Genomic DNA, 20,495 nt, shown 5'->3' on the forward strand with positions numbered 1-20,495 from the left:
CCTTTTCTCTCCCTTGCCCTCCTCTCCCTCGCCACCACCTCCTTGCTTATTTCTTCCTCGTTTCATCTCCCCCCCCCCTCTTGGCAGGGTACAGTGCGAGGAGCTGGGATGTCAACACGCGCACGGAGGCTCTCGGCTGACACTGCCACCGTGTTTGTCTGTGTCGTCTTAATCCAATTAGAGTCAAACTGAGTACGGAGACACGTAGGGATGTGAGGGTTACATATATGTGTGTCAGAGAAGAACATGTCCTCAAGAAATTGAGTCCCAATTGCAAAGACACAGCTCAGAATGCGCTAGCTTGAGTTTGAAGGGTTGTTAATGATAATGGAAATGACATTTTTATTCAGCCTTCCTAACAGAGAGGTCAGAGGTCATGGGTATCTACCAATAGAGGGTTTTATGGGCCAGCTGACCCCGGGCCACACTCACCAAGGGACCCTGTTAGGAAGCTCATAAAATCACACCCAACTTTCCTTTTTTTATTTGCCATGAATTCAATTTTACAGTTTTTTTTAATTGATATGAAAAGAAAATGAATTAAAAGCAGGACATTTTAATAGAAGACAGATTTAATGTCATGCTCTGGGCCAAGCATCTGTCGTTTTCCTGCACTCCTCTAATTTAGTGCCATTACAGTGTTCCTGCAGCTTTGTCTGACCTTGAAGGGGCCACCTGACCTGCGTCTGGCTTTGCTATTTTGTTGGACTTTGTCTTTTAAAATTAAAATTGAGTGAAGAGATTTTTCAAAAATGCCTCATTTTATAATATAGTTTCTGAATATATTTGATTTAGATCTGCGTCCCATTCATTTTTCATTATATATTTCATTTGTTTTCAGGTATAATTGGTTCCACTGTGCTACACGCCGCAGGGGCTAAGCTACTGCAAAACAGAAAGAAAATCAAAAGCTGGTACAGGAGAACATATTAAAGGGACAGTTCACCCCCAAATTAAAAATACAATTTCTTTTACCTCTTACCTGTAGTGCTATTTATCAGTCTAGGTTGTTTTGGTGTGAGTTGCCGAGTGTTGGAGATATCGGCCGTAGAGATGTCTGCCTTCTCTCCAATATAATGTAACTTGATGGCACTCAGCTTGTGGTGATCAAAGCGCCAAAAAAATACATTTGAAAACTCAACAGCAACGTCTCTTTCCAGAAATCATGACCCAGTTACTCAAGATAATCCACAGACCTTGTTGTGAGCAGTTTCATGTGGGAACTGTCGCTGCGCAGAAGGAAAGGTGCATCTACTCATGGATAGTCTCACTCACCAGGCCTTTCTCAAGAAAAGAAAAGTCTGGCTGGGCCGACTCTCACTTTGAGATTGGAGAAAAAACGCCCCAGCTGCTTGTATTTCTTTCAACCAATCACAATCGTTCTGGGCGGTGCCACAGCAACGGTGCGCTTGCAAAAATATTGCCAGAGGGAAACAGGTTTTGCTGTAACACGCCCACAAAAATATCGCCTACAGGACACGACCATGGCAGAAAAATGGCTACATCCCTGCAAAATCAAACACCGCAAAAGTTAGTAAAGGACGTGTTGAAAACTGCTACACAACCGAAGGTGGTTGGGCGGGACTTCAGCGGGTGGCTCATTCCGCCCAATGAGAGGCTGATCAATGCAGCGAACTTCCGCCCACTCAGACTAACTCATGGATGAGAAGCTCTTGCTTGTGACAGTGTGTGTTGTAAACATTAATAGCGTCTTCCTCGGCTTAGCTCTAACGTTAGCGAGCTCAGTGGTGCTAGGTGAGCTAGCTTTAGATGCATGCTTGTTGTGCCATGTGTCTTCTAATTTTCAGGTTTGCCAATATAAAACGGAGATGGATGGACATCATGACAGCAATGTCTCTTCTGGAAATCACGACCCGGTTACTCAAGATAATCCACAGACCTTGTTGTGAGCAGTTTCATGTAGGAACTATTTTCTTTCCACCAATCTACACCTGCCAACCTCATCACCGCCCAGAAGGAAGCGTGCATCTACTCATGGCTCATGCAAAATAAAACTCATCCAGAGCTGAGACATTAATGTTCATTGACCCAGCTCCAACGTTTTTAGATGATCATATTTAGTTGGAGTTGAAGTTGTGTTGTTAAGTAAATCAAATCCAACGTCTCTCAAACATCTTATGCTAACGTCATCTAGAATAACAATATTCAATCGTAAGGTATGAAAAACAAAATCCCAACATCTGGAAAATGCTATAATGTTAATGTCGACAGGACGTCTGTCTGTCCAGTGTAAGAATCCAATGTATTTCTGATGTCATATAGATGTCCGGTGCCTGTTGGGTAATTACGTATGAGATAAAATAATACATAAAGATAAATAAAACTGTATAAGGCGCATGGTTGTACAGTGGGGGAGCCCTTCTGTGTGGAGTTTACATGTTCTCCCCGTGTCAGCGTGGGTTTTCTCCGGGTGCTCCAGCTTCCTCCCACAGTCCAAAGACATGCAGGTTGACTGCTGACTCCTCTGCTCACCTTCAAAGGCCTCCACAACCTAGCTCCCACCTATCTCTTTGACCTTCTCCAGGAGTCCCCACCCCCCTTCCACTCCCTACGCTCTTCCTCCTCTGGTCTCCTGACCATCCCCACCTCACGCCTCAGCACCATGGGTGCCAGGGCTTTTAGCTGCACTGCCCCCAGGCTCTGGAACTTCCTACCCCAATACATCAGACAGTCTGAGCGCATAACATCCGTCACATCCCATCTTGAAACCCACCTGTTCAAGCATTCTAACTGTTTTTATCACAGTGTGCGTGAGCCTAATGTGCATCTCTTGCTCTTTAAGAGGTATAGCAGTATGCCTCAGTTTAAGTGCCAAAACATCAAATGCACATTAACCCTTGGTATCAAATCTGGACGCACGAACTGCAAAAGAAAATACAAACTGTGTCAGAGAATCAAAAACCTGAATAGAGCGCACATTCCTTAAAGTAACTGAGCTCTGCACAGCTGGAGGGTTTCTAGCTAAAAACCAAAAAACTCACTGATGTTGTCAACGTCAGAAACTGAGAGAAAATTAGATTAAAGAGCAAAAAAGAACAGAAAGAATCTTTTTTTTTTTGGTTTGTGAAGTAACACAACAGAAGTAACACAACAAACAGTACGAGCATGCTTCAAGAGGAAACTCAATATTCCAGGCAGGATGAGTGCACTGACGACAGACAGCCAGCTCTGACTCAACAACACTTAGACTTTGATGAGTCAAACACACACACACACACACACACACACACACACACACACACACACACACACAACCACAACTATTTGTTGGGGCATGAGGCAGTGATAATGAGTCCATTAACAGCTTACAGTGTCTGGCTGTCTGCTCTCCGTTTGCCTGCTCTGTCAGTGCGGAGATATGTGGGGCATTGAATTATCGGCAGAGGAAAGGAGTCACATTGCAGATCAATACAAACACAGCAGCCTGCCTGTTCCTGCAGACTCCACAGAAATACGATGAAGCCTACACGAGGACGGAAAAACTGGCAACGGGCCCGTTTCTGCTCTGAGATGATAAGAGTGTGAGTTTAATGAGACAAGACCTGGATAATAGTTCTTAACTTACTGTGGCTGTTAAGACTGTTTCCATCATTAGCTTGTGTAAATGTTGATGCAATGATTGCTAATAATTTCATTGGACTCTTTTATTATTAAACACCCCACTGAGCCACAGCCTGGAACGGACTTTACATTCACATAACTGCACGATACACACATGCAACCACCTTATTTCATGCCATCCTCTAAATATCATGTGATGTATTCAGGTCATAAAGTAAAAAACTACCCACACATGAATTATCTATCTAACTGCATGTTGAGCTGACAAATTGCTCAGTGATTGCAGCCATAATGGAGACATGATACGATGAGTGTATCTTGCATCTCTAAGAAGCAAATACATATTTTAATTTGTAGTGTTTATATGTGATCATACCAATGTGGAACCTGGTTAATCAGAATCTTCTCTCATGCTTCGACATCTTCTCCCAAGTAAACTAGTTTATAAAGATGCAACTTGTACCTAAGATATAAATAACTATATTTATAAAACTCTTCTCTCCTGATTTGCATTTAGAAACGCATGAGGAAATTTTTGACTTCCACAAAATTGTGGGTGCACTGCCCTTGAAAATATTCATGGCAACTTATCAAATGGTAAACAAGTTTGGAGGAAAATCACCCTCCTGAATTTTGTCCTCTTGGCTCTGGTTGTGTTCCAATTTTTGTGGTTTTCTCTCCCAGTTTAACCTGAACATCTGTTGCATCACCAGCAGTGTGAATAAATAGAGCTCCTTTCTGGCCAGGGTGCACTGGACAAGCCAGACACACTGTGAAACTTTAATCAAAAGCAGAGCCCCACTTAAACGCTGAGTCCCTTTGACTGTCCAGTCGTGGTTACACATTTAGTCGAGTAAACGCAGGTCTCATTAGATGCCTGGTCTGGTTGCCATTGATGTTTAGGGGCAGAGAGCAGGCCCTTGTGAATGATGCCACCTTGGATAAACACCTGTGGTCAATGAACTCTGGAAAACTGTGCCATTTTCTATATAAGCCCTTGAAAAGGCAAAACCATCTCCATCATGGTTTACTTTGTAACATAGTCAGTAGCAATCTAAAACAAAATTATATGCTTATTCTGCATTAACTATAAATAAACTAAAAAAAAGTTGATGTTGTCCAGTGACAAGTCTCAAGACCGGGTTGTTTGCTGCCTCAAATTATGTGTCCATGCCTCGATTACATTGTAAGTTATTCATATTCCTTCAGTCCGTAAGGGTCCTCAGATCATCCTTTCTAAGGGTCCTAATATACCAAGCTGATTGGCAACCATTGGTCAATGTCAGGTTGTGGGTGAGCGCCTGTCACCCTTGTTTTTGTGGTGTGCCCTGCACTGGTAGGTCCTTGACACTTTTTTTTTCGTCTGGTTTAGCACGTTGAATTGACGTCAGAGACGGGTGGGAGACTGAATCAAACTTGTTATATTAGGTAAGATTATGTTTTGAGTCATTGAGCTCTTCAGCAGAAACGGTTTGTTTGAGCTACTGTTTGCTAGCGCACGGTGAATATTCTTTGTCCCTTCAACATCGTGTTATGTTGTTAAAGTGCTAACTGGCTAACTAGTGTCTTGAATCCGTCACTCTTCTGGTTTCCCCATGTTTAATGATGCATACAAACAAGGGCTGCCCACTAATAGTCGACCAAATCTTAGCTGACCATGAAAGTCATTTGTCGGCAAGATTTCATTGGTCGCTTAGTCGCAGAAAAACAAACAAACCTGAAACTCTGTTAGGAGCTGCGCCTTGTCAAAATAAATCAAAACCTATATGACTGGACCATGTGGGAATTTAATTTGAAAGGACAGACACAGGAAGTGGTCACACTCAGCAGTCAGACATGAGTCACGTTACAAACCAATCACAGCCGACAGATATATTTCCTGTAGTGTAATGTTTACTGAAGTGTTTATACTGTACCTTTAAGATGACCTTTAAAGATACGTGTTGAAGCAATGTACTCTGTGCAACTGACAAATCATGGTTTATTATTTTATGTATTCTTATGATGCACACACTCACTGAGCATTTAAGTATTGTGGTGGAGAAGTACCAAGGCATCATTTCTAAAAATAGCATGAGGATAGGCTCAGAAACACTGGTGGAAAGTTAGGGGAATTACAGCTTGTCCTGATATGACCCTGGTAAGAGGAGGCGGTCTTAGATTGTCCAGGAAAACATTACGAGTACAAGTTAAAGAGGCGGGGTTTAGGATGAAAGGAAAAACAGTGGAAACTCAGCAGAAATGTGACATCGTTACGATGAGAGCCAAGTGGGAAGGATTAAGAAAGAGACGACTCAGCAGAAAATCTTCACAATAAAAACGAGTGCGCAAACAAAGAAATTTCAGTCCTGCTCCGGAGCTTGACTCATTGAGTTGTGATGTGTTTGTTGCCTGCGAGCACATTAAACTCAGTTGCATCTGATTCTACGTGTCTCCAGTGATTTTTTTTTACCTCTGAGTATTTGAGTTTTTGATATCTGATGAAAAACAAAGAAAGTCCGTTCGAGAAGATGGGAACGAGGTCGCGAGCTTTCTGGCCCAGCTCCCGACCATTTAACTTTTGTTTCTACATTCCCTTCTTCTGTAAATATTCAGTCTGATAAATATGGAAAAGTTGATCATGTCAGTGCAGTGCTACCCAGAGCAGGTTGCAACCTCACATGCAACCTCTAAATTACGACTATTGGTCGACCAGGAAAATGCTTAGTCGGGGGCAGCCCTAGTACAGACCACTGCCGCCTGCTGGTATGTAGAGTTAAGTCCTCTCATGCAGGCACAGAAAATACATGCTAGTTGGTCATTGGCTATAATCTTTGCTGTGTCTTCAGGTGCAACTTTTTCTTTGATATCAGTTTGGTGTGTCTGGACCTTACGGTAGGCTACCTGTATTTTGATACGGGGTGGTCTCTCTCCCTCTCAGTGCAAGTAATATATATACTGCTTTTAAAAAAATGGATAGTAAGTCCCGTCTTTGCTGAGCCAGAGTTTTGTGTGAAAGAAATTAAAAGCCAGTCCCATAAAGACATTGACTTTAGTGACTGAAGCACATTAAAGCCCAATTTTTGTGTTCCTCACCTGTAGTACTCGATGTTTGCCGTTTGATCAGCGATGGATGCCAGGTCCACTTTAGCCTCCTCCCAGTCAGGCAGGCCCAGCAGCTGTTTGATCACGTTGTCGGCCATCTGCTGCATGAACTGCAGCGTCTGCACATAGTCGCCCCGCGTGGCGAAGATCTCGTCCAGCCTGGCGAGGTGCTGGTGCAGGCCGCTCTTCATGCTGCCCATAGTGCCGGTCACCTGGAGGGCAGAGGAGGAGAGGAGGGAGGGTGAGATGAATGGTACAATAGCACTGCTGCTGGGAGCGAAATATCAAGCACGGAAGCTAATTATCTGAACCATTCATGAGGCATTAAAATGTATGCGCTGATAAGTAACAGGTACTTGATGATTGAGCACCATTCTGGAAACAGTAAATCATGCGTTTTTTAAAAGCTGCCAGCAGAATAACACACCACTTCCAGGAGATAATAATGATTTTATATCCTCTACCTCTCTGCTAAAATAATAATGTACCAACAGACTTCTCTTCCCACTGTATCCTGCTCCTGTGTGGGTGCCTTTGGTCAACTTTTCTGCCTGCGAAAGTTTCCCAAAAATAAAATGGGCAAAGGTGAGGTGAGCCTAAACATGAGGCTGGTCTGTGCAGCGGAGCAGGGAGAAGGGACAGTGTGGGAGAGCTGAATATTGAGTGTGGGTGTTGGTGAAGAGGTCCGTTTTGAGTAAACAGTTCAGCTTGGAAAACAGCCAAAACCCAGAGCCCAGAGGTGAAATAGTAGGATGGAGATTTGTATTCCACGACTGCTGCTATTTGTCAGACTTTTTTTTCCGAATTGATACCGCAATAATAAAACGGATATATTGTTTACCTGTTCATGCCGTGTAATCATATGGCAACTAATCCATTCCCCAAGGGGAAGTGCGGTCCTCTTAAGAACAAACAACACTAACACACACTGACTCATTTATTTTTACGCATCAGATTTTTACCTATTCAGCCAAAAACAGCGAGATCACATTATCTTTGTGGAGCGAACGTCTCCTGTACAGGCCCTACCCATTTCTTTGGGTTTAATTACTCTGTACTTTGCCTTGAAGGGAGAAGTTGTTTACAGGGAAATGGCATTCACAGAGACATCCTGCTATTTGATAATTAAAAAGGGTAATAAATGCTTCCATTCAGCTCTGGGTACTTGGCATTCACAGGAGGCAGAACTCATATTGTTGCTGTGTTTGTCAGGCACGGGATTTGCTGGAGCCGAGGCGAGGAGAGGTTGGGTGGAAGTAATTAGTTGGGTTTGCATTCAAGGTTGGACCCACACTAGATGGCTGCAAACAAGATGGAGACGAGACGAGATGTGAGGCTGCTCTGAGGCACGGTTGTACTTTGAGCTAAATGCTAACATTTTTAGAAAGTTATATTTACCAGGTGCACCATCTTTGCTTAGTCGGTTAGCATGCTAACTTTACTGATAACCTTGAAATACAAAGTTCAGTTGATGTTGATGGCACTGTCATTAATTTTGCAGGTATTTAGTTATAAACAGAAGTATTGATATTTCGGATGACTTAACAAAAAAGATGATTGTCACTTAATATTCTATTACAATACTCTCATACACCTCCCTGTGGTAATCGATGTAATAGGTACTCCTTATAAGTACCAACACCAACTGCTAATTACTAGTGTGCCTTATAAATTAAAAAGTAAATACTACAAACTTGTGAGAGGTCTTTATTCTTTGATTTTTTTGGGCTGCTGGAAATAAAAATTAAAAATTACTAGTCCATACCCACTGGTAGCTTTGTCACCTTCTACCTATGCCAGTCCTCAATGCGTATGTGCAGTTTCACATAGATTGACCACGTCAGTGAGTAGAAAAACGTGGGACAGACAGAATGACTGACTGACAGAATGACACACTGACAGTTTCCGTGATTATGTGCAGCATACCATACCATGACTTAGTCATACCAAAAATTAGAAAGAAACAAACTAACATTGGTCCACAGGGGGAGCCACAGTGATCAGTCGCATTTTAGCCATTTTTAAGCATTTTTCTGTTGTTATAGCGCCACCCAGCTGCCAATTAGAGTTCAATTTCTCCAGTCACCTTGAGGCGTCCTGTTCTACATAACTACCAAGTTTAGAAAAAATCCATATGGCGGTTAGGCCTAGATAAGAAATGAGCTCTCTAGTGCCCCCATTTTGTTTGATGGGGTCAATAATGGAGGGGTCCCCTCAGATTATGTGTGGTCATATGCCTACAAAGTTGCGTGGTGATGGGTGAAACCCTTGAGATGTTATACACCTTTATGTGATGAGCCACGCCCTCCGCAATATTCATTGCCTTATAGAAGCTCAGTTTTAGTAAGTTTTTCAACTTTTACCAAGAGGGAACTTTAGATATTGGTCCCTAGATTATGTTCACCCAGTTTCATGCAGATCGGTCAAACCTCCTAGGAAGAGATCGATTTTAAGTGTTTTTCAAAAAATTCAAAATGGCTGAAAATCTATATAAGCGGAAGTTATGGGTTCTTGAGGCAAATGTGTTCCTCATGAGGAGAGGCATATCTGTGCAAAGTTTCATGTCTCTACGACATACGGGGCATGAGATATGCCCATCCAAAGTTTGCAATTTCAATCGGTTGCTATAGCGCCCCCCTTTGGCCAATTGATGTAATATTGCTTCATTTGCTTCCTCCCATGACCCTCTACCACTGTGCCAAATTTCACATGGATTGACCAAGTCAGTGAGGAGAAAAACGTGGAACAGACACACAGACAGAGTTTTCGTCATTATATCATAAGATTCCTGATGCTGAGGACATGTCTGACAACATACAGACACAAAACTCAAGTATTTTTACTGTATCGGTACTTTGAGATCTTCCAAAGTTAAAGTCCCACATTTCTACCTTGAAAATCTGAAACCTGAAGTGCCATTAAAAAAAAAAAAAAGGTTCATGACATCTACACCCATCCTGAAAACCAAGCCTCTTTACTGCACCAAAGTTTATATACATACATATCACAGGTCCCGCCCATTTGTCACACTTATGGGTTTGACACCACTACTCTAGATTAAAAGTTACAGGACCCCCATAGCTGTGATAACGTATTCTCTGGGGACCCTGGATATCTGTAGCAAACAGGATTCAGGATGTTCTTCAGCTTATGGTGATGCGAAGGAAAAGTCAGGGGATCACCAAAGTAGGGCTGGGCGATATGGAGAAAATTGCGGCGATAGTGTAGGGTGACAATTGGTGCTTTCACAAAATATTTACACAACGAGATTTTTGATAAATAAGTGGGTAGAACAGCTGTCAGAAAAATACATCACTTTACTGTAATGGTAAATGGACTGCACTTGTATAGCGCCTTCCTCGTCTTCTGACCACTCAAAGTGCTTGTACACTACGTCACATTCACACACTGGCCGGGGCTACACAAGGTGCCACCAGCACCATTCACTCGCACTCACACTCACACACCCATGGAGCAGCCATCGGGAGCAATATGGGGTTCAGTATCTTGCCCAAGAATACTTCAACATGCGTACTAGAGGAGCCAGGGATTGAGCCACCGAACTTCCAATTAGTGGACGACCCGCTCTACCTCTGAGCCACATCTGCCCTCATCAGCCTTTTTAGCTCATCACCGCCTCTTTGCACCATGCTCATGCAATGCTTACCACTGATTTAAGGATGCTGGCATTGCGGAAGCATGGCACCAAGCCTCCAGTTCCCCTCTGGTTAACACTGTAGCTGTCAGCACTGTGGCTGTTGTCTAGCACTGTTTATGGAGTCAGCACCATTAGCTGCTAGTCACTGGCTTAGTTACGTCCATGTCCACCACGTTCAGACAAGTTATACGCTCTGAATTTTGTATCTTTAATGAGAGACTTCAAGTGTTGAATCCACAGACTGACATCTCCAGAGCCAGGATGTTAGAATGGCCTCCGTCCATTCTTTAGCTGTACCTGAGCTGTGAATTATTTGGAAGTTAAATCACACAAAAATCCTGCACTAAGTGGCTTTAGTATTTCAAATGACAATAAAAAAGAACCATCCTGGAGCAGCCGCTGAGATCAAATTCACAGGCCCGTGGTGCTCTGTAGTTTGTTATCTGATCACTCATTGATACCGCTTCCCCCTCCGACTGAGCAGATGAAATCGCAGATGAGGAATGGAGGCATGCCTCCTGTGTGAGAATCTTATCTAAAACGCCCGGGGAGACAGCCAATACAGCTAATCTCTCCTCCGTCTTGGTCTGATCCTCACCGTGTAAGTGATCCGCACCGATCAAGAAGATATGATTCCCAGTCTTCTTCTCAGTCTTTATCTCAGGCGGATGTTTTGAGGCCACGGAGAAGCGTTGTCTGCCTCGCATCTTTCAAAACAAACAATTTGCAGCAGAGTGTGTTTAGCGTGAAGCTATTTTACTGTTATGGCATATTCATCTCTACTCGCCAGAGGGTGAACAACTATAAGGTGTAGATGTTAGGAAAATTAACTAAAAAGCTGATAGTGATTAATGAGATATATTCACTTTTTAAATTAAAATATCATGTCCCTGGAATTCAACTTTTAATTTAAAACTATTAATCATCAGTTAAATTTATTTAATCTTTAATCATTGCATCATTTAACTTGATGTATTGTGATAAAAACGTCTTTCAGTTTTAAAGAGATTTTATTTTAATTCCTTGGAGATCCAATCTCCCACTTTTTCATTTAAGCAGCATTTGGTTTTAGATCAGAGAGCTGCCTCTACCTGTCAATCACACACCACGACATCAGTGAGATCTAGGCTCAGTTTTTCACCTGTGTTGCAAGTACAAGTGACCACAGAGTGGGAATTGCCATCTCTCACCATGCTGAAGTTTGAATACAACAAGTCAAAGAGACTAGGCAAAGGGATACTGAGCCCAGAAGTCACTGATAGGCATGTTGGGTGATTGCCAGGTAGAGGCAGGTCTCTGATCTAAAACCAAATGCTTCTAAAGGTTGAGTTATTCTGTTACCAGTAGTATTGGAAATGCCTCTGATACTGCCTAGTTGGATCAGGCATGGGCAGATTATGAGACAATGGATCCCTGGCCCAAAAAAAAGCCCCACCACCTCTCCTACATTGGAGCAATACACATAGACTTTGTAGTCGTCATGTTGGTGATTTTGTGTCTCTTTGTAGTTGTTTTGTGTCTCTGTTTGTTTTCCCAATGTCTAGTTATTTTGTATCTCTTTGAGGTCATTTTGTGTTTCTTTGTGTTTGTTTTGCTAATTTCTGTAGTTATTTCGTGTCTCTTTGAGGTCATTTTGTGTTTCTTTGTAGTTACTTTGTGTCTCTTTGTAGTTATTTTGTGTCTCTCTGTAGTTGTTTTGCCCATTTTTTGTAGTTATTTTTTTTTGTCTCTTTGATATCATTTTGTGTTTCTTTGTAGTTATTTTGCCCATTTTTGGATTTATTTTGTGTCTCTTTTAGATCATTTTGTGTGTCATCGTTGTTTGGTGTCTCTGTAGTTGTTTTGCCCATTTTTGTGGTTATTTTGTGTCTGGTTATTTTGTGTCTCTTTGAGGTCATTTTGTGTCTCTCTGTAGTTGTTTTTTGCCAATTTATGTAGTTATTTTTTGTCTCTTTGAGGTCATTTTGTGTTCCTTTGTAGTTGTTTTGCCAATTTTTGTAGTTATATTTTGTCTCTTTGAGGTCATTTTGTGTTTCTCTGTAGTTGTTTTGCTATTTTTTGTAGTTATTTTTTGTCTCTTTGTAGTTATTTTATATGTCCCGGTGGTCTTCTTGTGTCCCTTTGTTGTAATTTTGAGTCTCCTCCTGGTCAGTTCATGCATGTTAATTTCAGAAACTTTTTACAAGTCAACACTAAGTGGGCCCTGAAACTTTAAGGGCCCCTGGGCCTGTGCCTGGTAGGCCAGTTCAGTAATCCATCCATGGGATCTGGCATTGGCGAGTATACGAGTCTATGCGCCAGTCAGATACCACTAACTTTTGTAATAAACTTTAGTTTCACACCAGCAGTTTTCCCAGGAATCAGTTTTTCTTCACTGCTCTAAAACAGCAGCCTACACAGCAAGTTGCGTTGTACAGCCACTGGCAACAAGTGTTTCAAAGCAGCAAAGAACTGAGTTCTGGTTAGTGTTACATTAACCGTTAGCAAAATGTCAGCAATTTACACTGGCAACATTTTACAATGGAAAGTCCCATGAGTTAAAAGGCAACACGTACAGTATGCAGGCTTTAGCTTCGAGCAGTGGTACTAGTGCTGCCAATTTCATATGAACTTTATAAAGTATCTGAAGACGCATCACAGATGTGTTTGTTGATAGTTTACAAAGAGTTTAAGCTGAGCTATGCATTACAATAATGATAGCAGCTTGGTAGCTGGTAACGAACAAAACGCAAGCTCCGGTGTCAGAATCGTTATCGTGAAGGAAACATATAGAACTGCAACACGCTAAAATAAAACGTCTTCCTAACTGAAACATCCACAGACAGAAGCTGTCATCCCAATATATCAGCCTAAATGATGCAATAATACTTTATTTTAGAATTAAATACATTTAATTGACGAGTATTAGACTTATAATAACAATCACATTGCATTTAATTCCCATTAAATTATATTTTATTCAAAAAGTAAATGTATTTATTTGATCACTATTCATTTCTGTCAGGACAAATGACATAAGTGTGACAAATGACAGTGGCCTCGGGCTGACAAACTGACAGAGCGCTGTCAAATATCAAATGTTGCTTGAGGAAAGATAAGAACATGTCGTTCATGGGTGTTATGTAAAGGATCTTGTTTTCATGCATTTATTTTGAAGACCCTGAGCCAGGGATGCTCAGCTTGCTTTGCCTGGGGGGCACTTTTGCAGCGATAGGAGACAGGGGGCCAGTTAATGAGCAAACATTTATAATATTTATCAGACACAATGAATAAACGAGGCAAATCCAGTCCCAGCAGCCCCACACAGGGCAGGTGTGGGCAGGGGGTTTCTCCGATTTGAGGACATTTGAGGGCTCTTGAGGGCTTTTGTTAATTTTGATCTCTTTGAGAAGTAAGCTGTGTTGATTTTTTTGTGCACTTTGGCACGGTGGTGCAATGGTTAGCATTACTGCCTCACAGCAAGAGGGTTTCTGGTTCGAATCCTGTGGGGGAGCCCTTCCGTGCGGAGTTTGCATGTTCTCCCTGAGTCAGGAGCCTGGTCTCACTCTGAAATTGTCGAAATCTGGCACTTGGGCAGTGACTTACGGCGTCAGAAACCAATGACAAAGGTGTCCTTTAACGTCAGCATGATACGCATTTGGTTGCCAACATAGTTTAATGGCGCCCGACGGCATCGGGGGAAACACGGCGGGACAAGGACGACAGCTAAGGCAGCAAAAGTCCAACTGGAGTGGGTGGGACTGGTGGTGGATCGGTCCAGTAAACACGGACTTTCACCCAAGAGAGCAGTGTTCATGTCCTGAAAGGTTCTAAAGCCAAACCCTGTTCTTTTTTCCTTAATCTCGCCACGTGTTTCTGCTGCCTTAACCTAATTGTGTTTTTGTTAATGGAAAAAAAAACATCAATTTGCGGTGTTGTACCGACATAGTACGTTTACTTTCAAAGAGACTGTATGTAAACATAAAATTTCCTGTGAAAACAGAAGTGTATCTTGAAAGAAGAGAACTTGACACGGTATCCCACATGGAAAGTCCATGACCAAAACGTTGATATGTGACGAGGTCAGAGTGACAATGTGTTGGTGTCAGTGTGGGTTTCCTCCAGGTGCTCCAGCTTCCTCCCACAGTCCAAAGACATGCAGGTTAACTGGTTACTCTAAATTGTCCGTAGGTGTGAATGTGAGTGTGAATGGTTGTCTGTCTCTATGTGTCAGCCCTGTGATAGTCTGGTGACCTGTCCAGGGTGTACCCTGCCTCTCACCCAGTGTCAGCTGGGTTAGGCTCCAGCCCCCCACGACCCCCAGCAGGATAAGGAGTTACTGAAAATGAATGAATGAATGGCAACTTTTACATTCAAAGTACAAAAATGGCATGTGAATCAATTTACGTCCATTGTGAATATAATAATGGTTGGCTGGCCACTTAGCACTCTGTCGAGGTTGAGTTTCACTGCCCTAAGCACTGTGTGTGTTTGTTTTGGTTTGATCATTTTGGTTCACATCCTTCTCTTTGCCTCATTGACTTCACTATCAAATAATAAAATCTGATCTCTAATTATACAGAAAAACCTGGCATTTATGAATTCCACATTTCAGACTTTACACTTTAGCGAGAGGAGGATCGAAAACAGACTGTTGAATTATCTGTGTATTTGTGTGTGTGTCTTCCCTCAGCATTACAGCTCTGCCTCTCAGACTCGACTGTGTGTAAGTCCCACTTCCTTCACTAGAATTGGATCTGTATGTTTAAGCCTGCTGGGGCTGGTACACGGCCTCAGAGGAAGCGATGCTGCAGTCTCTGGGAGAGCACGAAACAGAGAGAGGCTGTAAGAGAACATTTTTAATTTAAAGACGCAAACCTCCCAGAGAGTCCATCTCTGATCTGAAAACAGAAAATTGCTTGTCAGAGTTTGTTTTGATGCTGTGTTTTAAAAATCACACTCTGAAGATTAAATGCCAGATTAAGAGCGAGCAAGCATCCAAGAATCACTTCCGCTATATTCCACACTCGTCTCATAATCACCCTGTAAATGAGGGTAGATGAGTGTATACGTTTGAGGTTAAAATATAGGATTAAACCTTTTCTCCTGCTCTAACTGGATGTCTCTGTTTGATGGTGGAGAGGCTTTTCGTCAATTAAAATTGAATGTGGGAGCTAGAGCGTGAAATGGAACATGGGTCTGAAGTGCCTCAGCAGCTCGGTCACCGCAAAGATAGACACCATCTTCACCGCTGGGTAACGAAACTCAGCAGAACATCTCTTTAAAAATATATTCTTTGCTATCTCCTTTCTTTTCCTCTCAGATACGTGATGACCGCAGAGCTTTTTAGATGGCTGTCCTGCACTAAGAGCAGGTGTTAAATTAAGACCTTTGGAAAACCGATGGCCCACACGGCAAAGATTGTTAACCAAAAGGGAGGAAGTGGGATCGTCACGCTAAGAATGGTTTCCTGTTAGCACTGTGATACACAACCTTATGAGAACTGTTCCAGCAGCTCTATGACTGTGTGTAGTTTGGTTGTGAGCAGACCGAGAGTTCACACAGAGGTGAAAATGGTTTGGCTGGAGAGATGACCTCTGGCCCAGCGTCAGTACTCTCCCTTCAGCTTAACAAGAGAGTGAGGAAGTCAGTACAAGTGTCTGTCAGTCATTTCTCAACTTGATATTAAAACACACATCCGGATGTCAAAGAGGTTTTTACATATTTGCACCGTGACATGACAGCTGTTTAATGAGTACTTTGTGTTTCCTAAACCACTTTGTCTCTTCTCCTGGAATATGACACATTTCTTTCTCTTAAGAACCACCTAAGCTACAATGAATTAGGGCTGCATGTGTGTGGCTTATTAAACACAAATAAGAATGGACTTTAGAAGCATTTATTAACTTTTTTTTTTTTTTTAAACTTGTCTTTTTAACAGTGGATTTTCATGAACTTTAGCTCTATTTAACGATCTATAGCTCATGGTCTTAAGTGCATGATGCAGGTGCAGTAAAAGTGTGTCCAACTCCACTTTTGCTCATTTTCAAATGGCACATAATCAACCCTTTCAGGTGTCATATCAGGTTAGGGAAAAAGTATTTCCTGTTGTAAGGATAAATAACGTTATGTGTATTAAGGGTTATCATGTTCACCTCATCAGAAACTGGGGAGGTATTAAGAGGAATATTGGATTTCTCTGTAATGTTAACTTTTTAGCACATTAGCTAACATTTGCTTTGATAGCAAAGCAACAACAACACACACCCTCTCTCTTAAGGAGGAGCTGGACAACAGCTCTGCTCTGATCTCTGCTACATTCACATTTTACAGAATGTGATCAATATGTTCATCAATTATGATGTATAAATGTACCCACCAGCACCTCCCTGTGTGTGTAACTAGCAGAATGTACACGGGCTGTCAACCCACTTTTAGGCGCATCTCACCATCTGAATAATGCAGGAAAATACTGCGCCATTCTGACTTTAGACCGGGTTTTTGTTGGTCAATGGCACAGCCGTTTCCTGCTGCCCCAAAATAGCCATACGTCAACAATGTGCCTGACTGGGGTGTCGGTAGCATAGTGGATAGTGCCGGCGCCCCATGTACAGAGGCGATGCCTCGCTGCAGTGGTCGCAGGCTCGACTCCGGCTTGTAACCCTTTGCTGCATGTCAACCCCCTCTCTCTCTCTCTCTCACCCCATTTCAATCTGTCCTGTCCATTAAAGGCAAAAAAGCCCAAAAAAAATGTTCTTAAAAAAAAAAACAAAAAAAAAACAAACAATGCCTGACTACACCTCAATTTAAGACCTACACACCCATGGGTGCACAGCAGTGGCGGCTACTGGTCTTTCAAACAGGGGAAGCTCACTTTAAGTTTACTTCATAAAATTTGTCATATTGTAGCGAGGCAGTAACTTATAAAAGGAGCATTTAATTGAAGCCGTTTTTCAACCACACTCATGCCACAGAGCCACAGCAAAACACACCTCAAAGATTTCCAGATGGGTTGTATAAACAGTGAAAATGAACTGTATCGCTTATGGAAATAAGAACTCCAGACGGCACTCTGTCAGAAGACTCCACTCGCAAATATCCGCATAGGACTGAGCTCGAAATGTGAAGCGCTGTCAATCACAAAGGGGTTCAGCCTTTTAGACAATTCCTCCAATCATCATGCATACACTGAGTGTCCTCTCCCGTCTACCGCTCCATTAGGTCCCAGGGAAGCTGAGCCTGGAAGTGATGATTTTGTCGCATTCATCCAATGACCGTCTCGCTTTGCTGCATGAAAAAAACCTGCTCAGCGCTGTCTCATAGGAATGCTTGGAGGCTCTGCGTCCACCGTGCTGACACGAGAATGTAGGACAGGGAGGTCGCGTTTGAAAAGTGGTGATCAACAGCTGACGTTTGAACATCATAGTCATGATGTTAAATGCAACCGAGCGCACGTTTAATGCAATGTAAATTCTTATGTTAATGTAAATTCAATAGTGCATATTTGGCACACGTGAATGCACATTGTAGCGAGGCCCAAACACTTTGATCATGTGCTTTAATTTGGTATTCTCTACAACGTATAGTACATGTGAGGGTGTGCGAGTGTGTTATTGCTGAACAATAATCGTTTTATCTCGATTATCTTGTTTTGATAATCAGTGGAAGCCCAGATTGTAATTGGAAATAAAATTTGATTGATCACTCAGCCATACAACAAATTCTGATGCTGCTGCTCTCTGTGTTATTGCTGAAGTTACTGTTGTGGAGACGACGAGAGAAGTCAAATCCATACATGTATACATTTTCCTTCACTTTAAATTTCATCACGGTTCGTGGTGGCAACAAGCTTTTCCAAGCTACATCACATAGCTCGCTCTTTCTTTATCAGATGTCTCAACTACCTTGACCGATTCCCTTCAATGCAAAGAAACAGTGGTCTTACTTTCAAGTGTAGTCCATGTGAATGAGCCCACATGACACTGAACTATAAATCAAAACCTGTGCTGTAGATAAGTACAGCTGGACTCCAGCTAACCCCATGCAGTGACCATAAATCCAGCTTTACTGCCTACTCTGCACTGATCTGTCCGTTGATCTCACACTCATCCCTCGTGAACAATATATTGAGATACCTTGACTCCTTTGAGGAGTGCCACTTCTCAGAAATCATTTTTCCTGGACAAAGCCCAGGGTCAGAGTGTGAACATGCGTGTGCACAGACACACACAGCGGGGAGGCTCAGTGATTAGCGCTGTCGCTTCACAGCAGGAAGGTCTGAACTCCACCTGAGCCAACTGGGACGGTCTGTGTGGAGTTTTTGGTGCAGGTTTCCTCCCACATTAAAGTGAAGCAGGTTAAATATCAAGAGTGCTGGGAACACAAAAATCATTCCTTCACGTTCATAAATAAACTCTAATTATGAAAATGCTGTTGAAATAGGCATGTTTGTAATTATGTAGAGGGCCAACTTCCAAACCGTGTTTGAGCTCCGGCCAAATGCTAAGTGAGTGACCCAGACATCGACCCAGTCCGCTGGGTGACTGCTGGCTGCCAAACACTCTCACAACACCCATCTCCAAACAATAGAGTTATTATTAGTGTGGCTAAATACTTCAAATGTCACATCAGTCCCATTACAGCATAGATGAAGCATCCAGGTTGGCCAGTTCCCAGATTCAACAGCCCTGTTGATGGGTTTTTGCATCTCTGTTTAAAAAGTAAATTGCTCCTCTGTTAGTATGCAAGTGTTTTGCTGCTAAGAGAGTTCCCGTGTGTGTGTGTGTGTGTGTGTGTGTGTGTGTGTGTGTGTGTGTTCATAAACACATCATATGCATATATTCCAGACCGTAACTAATCAAGGTCTCAACAGTAGCCGAGAAAAAAGCATCTAGTGATAATGAGTCTAACTTCCTTCCTCTCCTCGCTTATATACCGAGTCTTTAGAAGTGAACTCACTTCTAAACTCTCTCAGAGCCGGGCTAAAAGGCATTTGTGTGGGCCAAAGGGCAGTGAGGCCTTCATTGTCACTGATTTCAATACAGATTTCAATCCCGACTCTGCCAATCAGACGGGCTAGCATTGCTCCTTGTTCTTCCCCATCAAACGGCTTTGTCTCCCATGCTCATGGTTGATTAGGTGGGGGGAGACTGGGAACTGTGTGTGGCACACTGGGCTCTTTGTCTTACCCGAGAATGAGACTCCTTAACAGTCTATAGCTGCGTGCAATGAACTCACTCATCCACACACACACATGAGCACACTTGCGCGCCTAAGCTGCTAAAATAAAGGCCACCATGTCCAATTATGTGTTTGCACGAGTTCACACATCCCAGAGGGACGCGCTGACAAGCTTTCAGATGAGCTATATGTTAATGATTTCTCCCCTCTTGCTAATATGACTTTGAGAAATGAACGTGGCTAAGTGCTTTACAAGAATAACAGGGGGCAATCAGAGAGCAATTCATGCAATCTAGACGTGACAAAGAGATGTATCTATGCCTCTGTGTTAAGGTGATACAGGCTTAACGTGGTCATATCGATTAAATGGAGTAAATCGAAAGGACTAACATAGCGTCATGTGAGAGCTAATCCCAACTGACAATCTACAGCAGCTCCACTGATCTTCCAACATCACTAATCACAGAGTTCTTACATGTTCCCAGTTTAAATAATTTATTAAGCGCATCAATTGGAGCCAGACAGCAGCTCTCCATTAATATCTGAGATTGTTTTCCCTCATCCTCAGCAGAAGAAGTTCTAACATAGAGCTGTGCGCTCTCAGCAAAGTGTTTGTTACTGAGGCCACGTCGAGTCACCGCGCTAAGTGGCTCACATACCACCACATTAATCTCCATTAACACAGATGGACACTTAATCCCTACTCTTCGACAGCAAGGCACCCGGGGTCTCTGCCCGTGCTGACACCGTCACCGGACCACTGCTGCTCACACACCGCTGAGGCAACAACACACAGTTGATGTTTACCAACACCATATCAGAAAAACACATTATTTATTCAAGTAAAGTCACAAGTGAAACTTTACAAGCCTCAAGTCAGTCTTTAAAAGTTTTAAATTAATCTGTACAAGTCTCAAAAACAGTCTCGAGTTGGGTTGGGTACCATTTATATTTCAATCATTACAGACAGAGTTTGGTTCCAGTACCTGGAATTTGGTACTGGTACCCATTG

At 42.5% G+C, this 20,495-nt stretch overlaps 1 protein-coding gene across 2 annotated transcripts in view; it reads right to left on the reverse strand.

The window, feature by feature from the left end:
* ttyh2 (tweety family member 2) overlaps window positions 1–20,495 on the reverse strand; it is a 108,845-nt gene that overhangs the window by 38,792 nt on the left and 49,558 nt on the right. For both annotated transcript variants that reach the window (XM_049563143.1, XM_049563142.1), the window contains exon 4: window positions 6,658–6,878. In XM_049563143.1, coding sequence (XP_049419100.1) covers window positions 6,658–6,878 — 221 coding nt within the window. The remainder of the gene's footprint in view (window positions 1–6,657; window positions 6,879–20,495) is intronic.

This window comes from Epinephelus fuscoguttatus, linkage group LG20, assembly GCF_011397635.1.
Source record: "Epinephelus fuscoguttatus linkage group LG20, E.fuscoguttatus.final_Chr_v1".
Taxonomy (NCBI): domain Eukaryota; kingdom Metazoa; phylum Chordata; class Actinopteri; order Perciformes; family Serranidae; genus Epinephelus; species Epinephelus fuscoguttatus.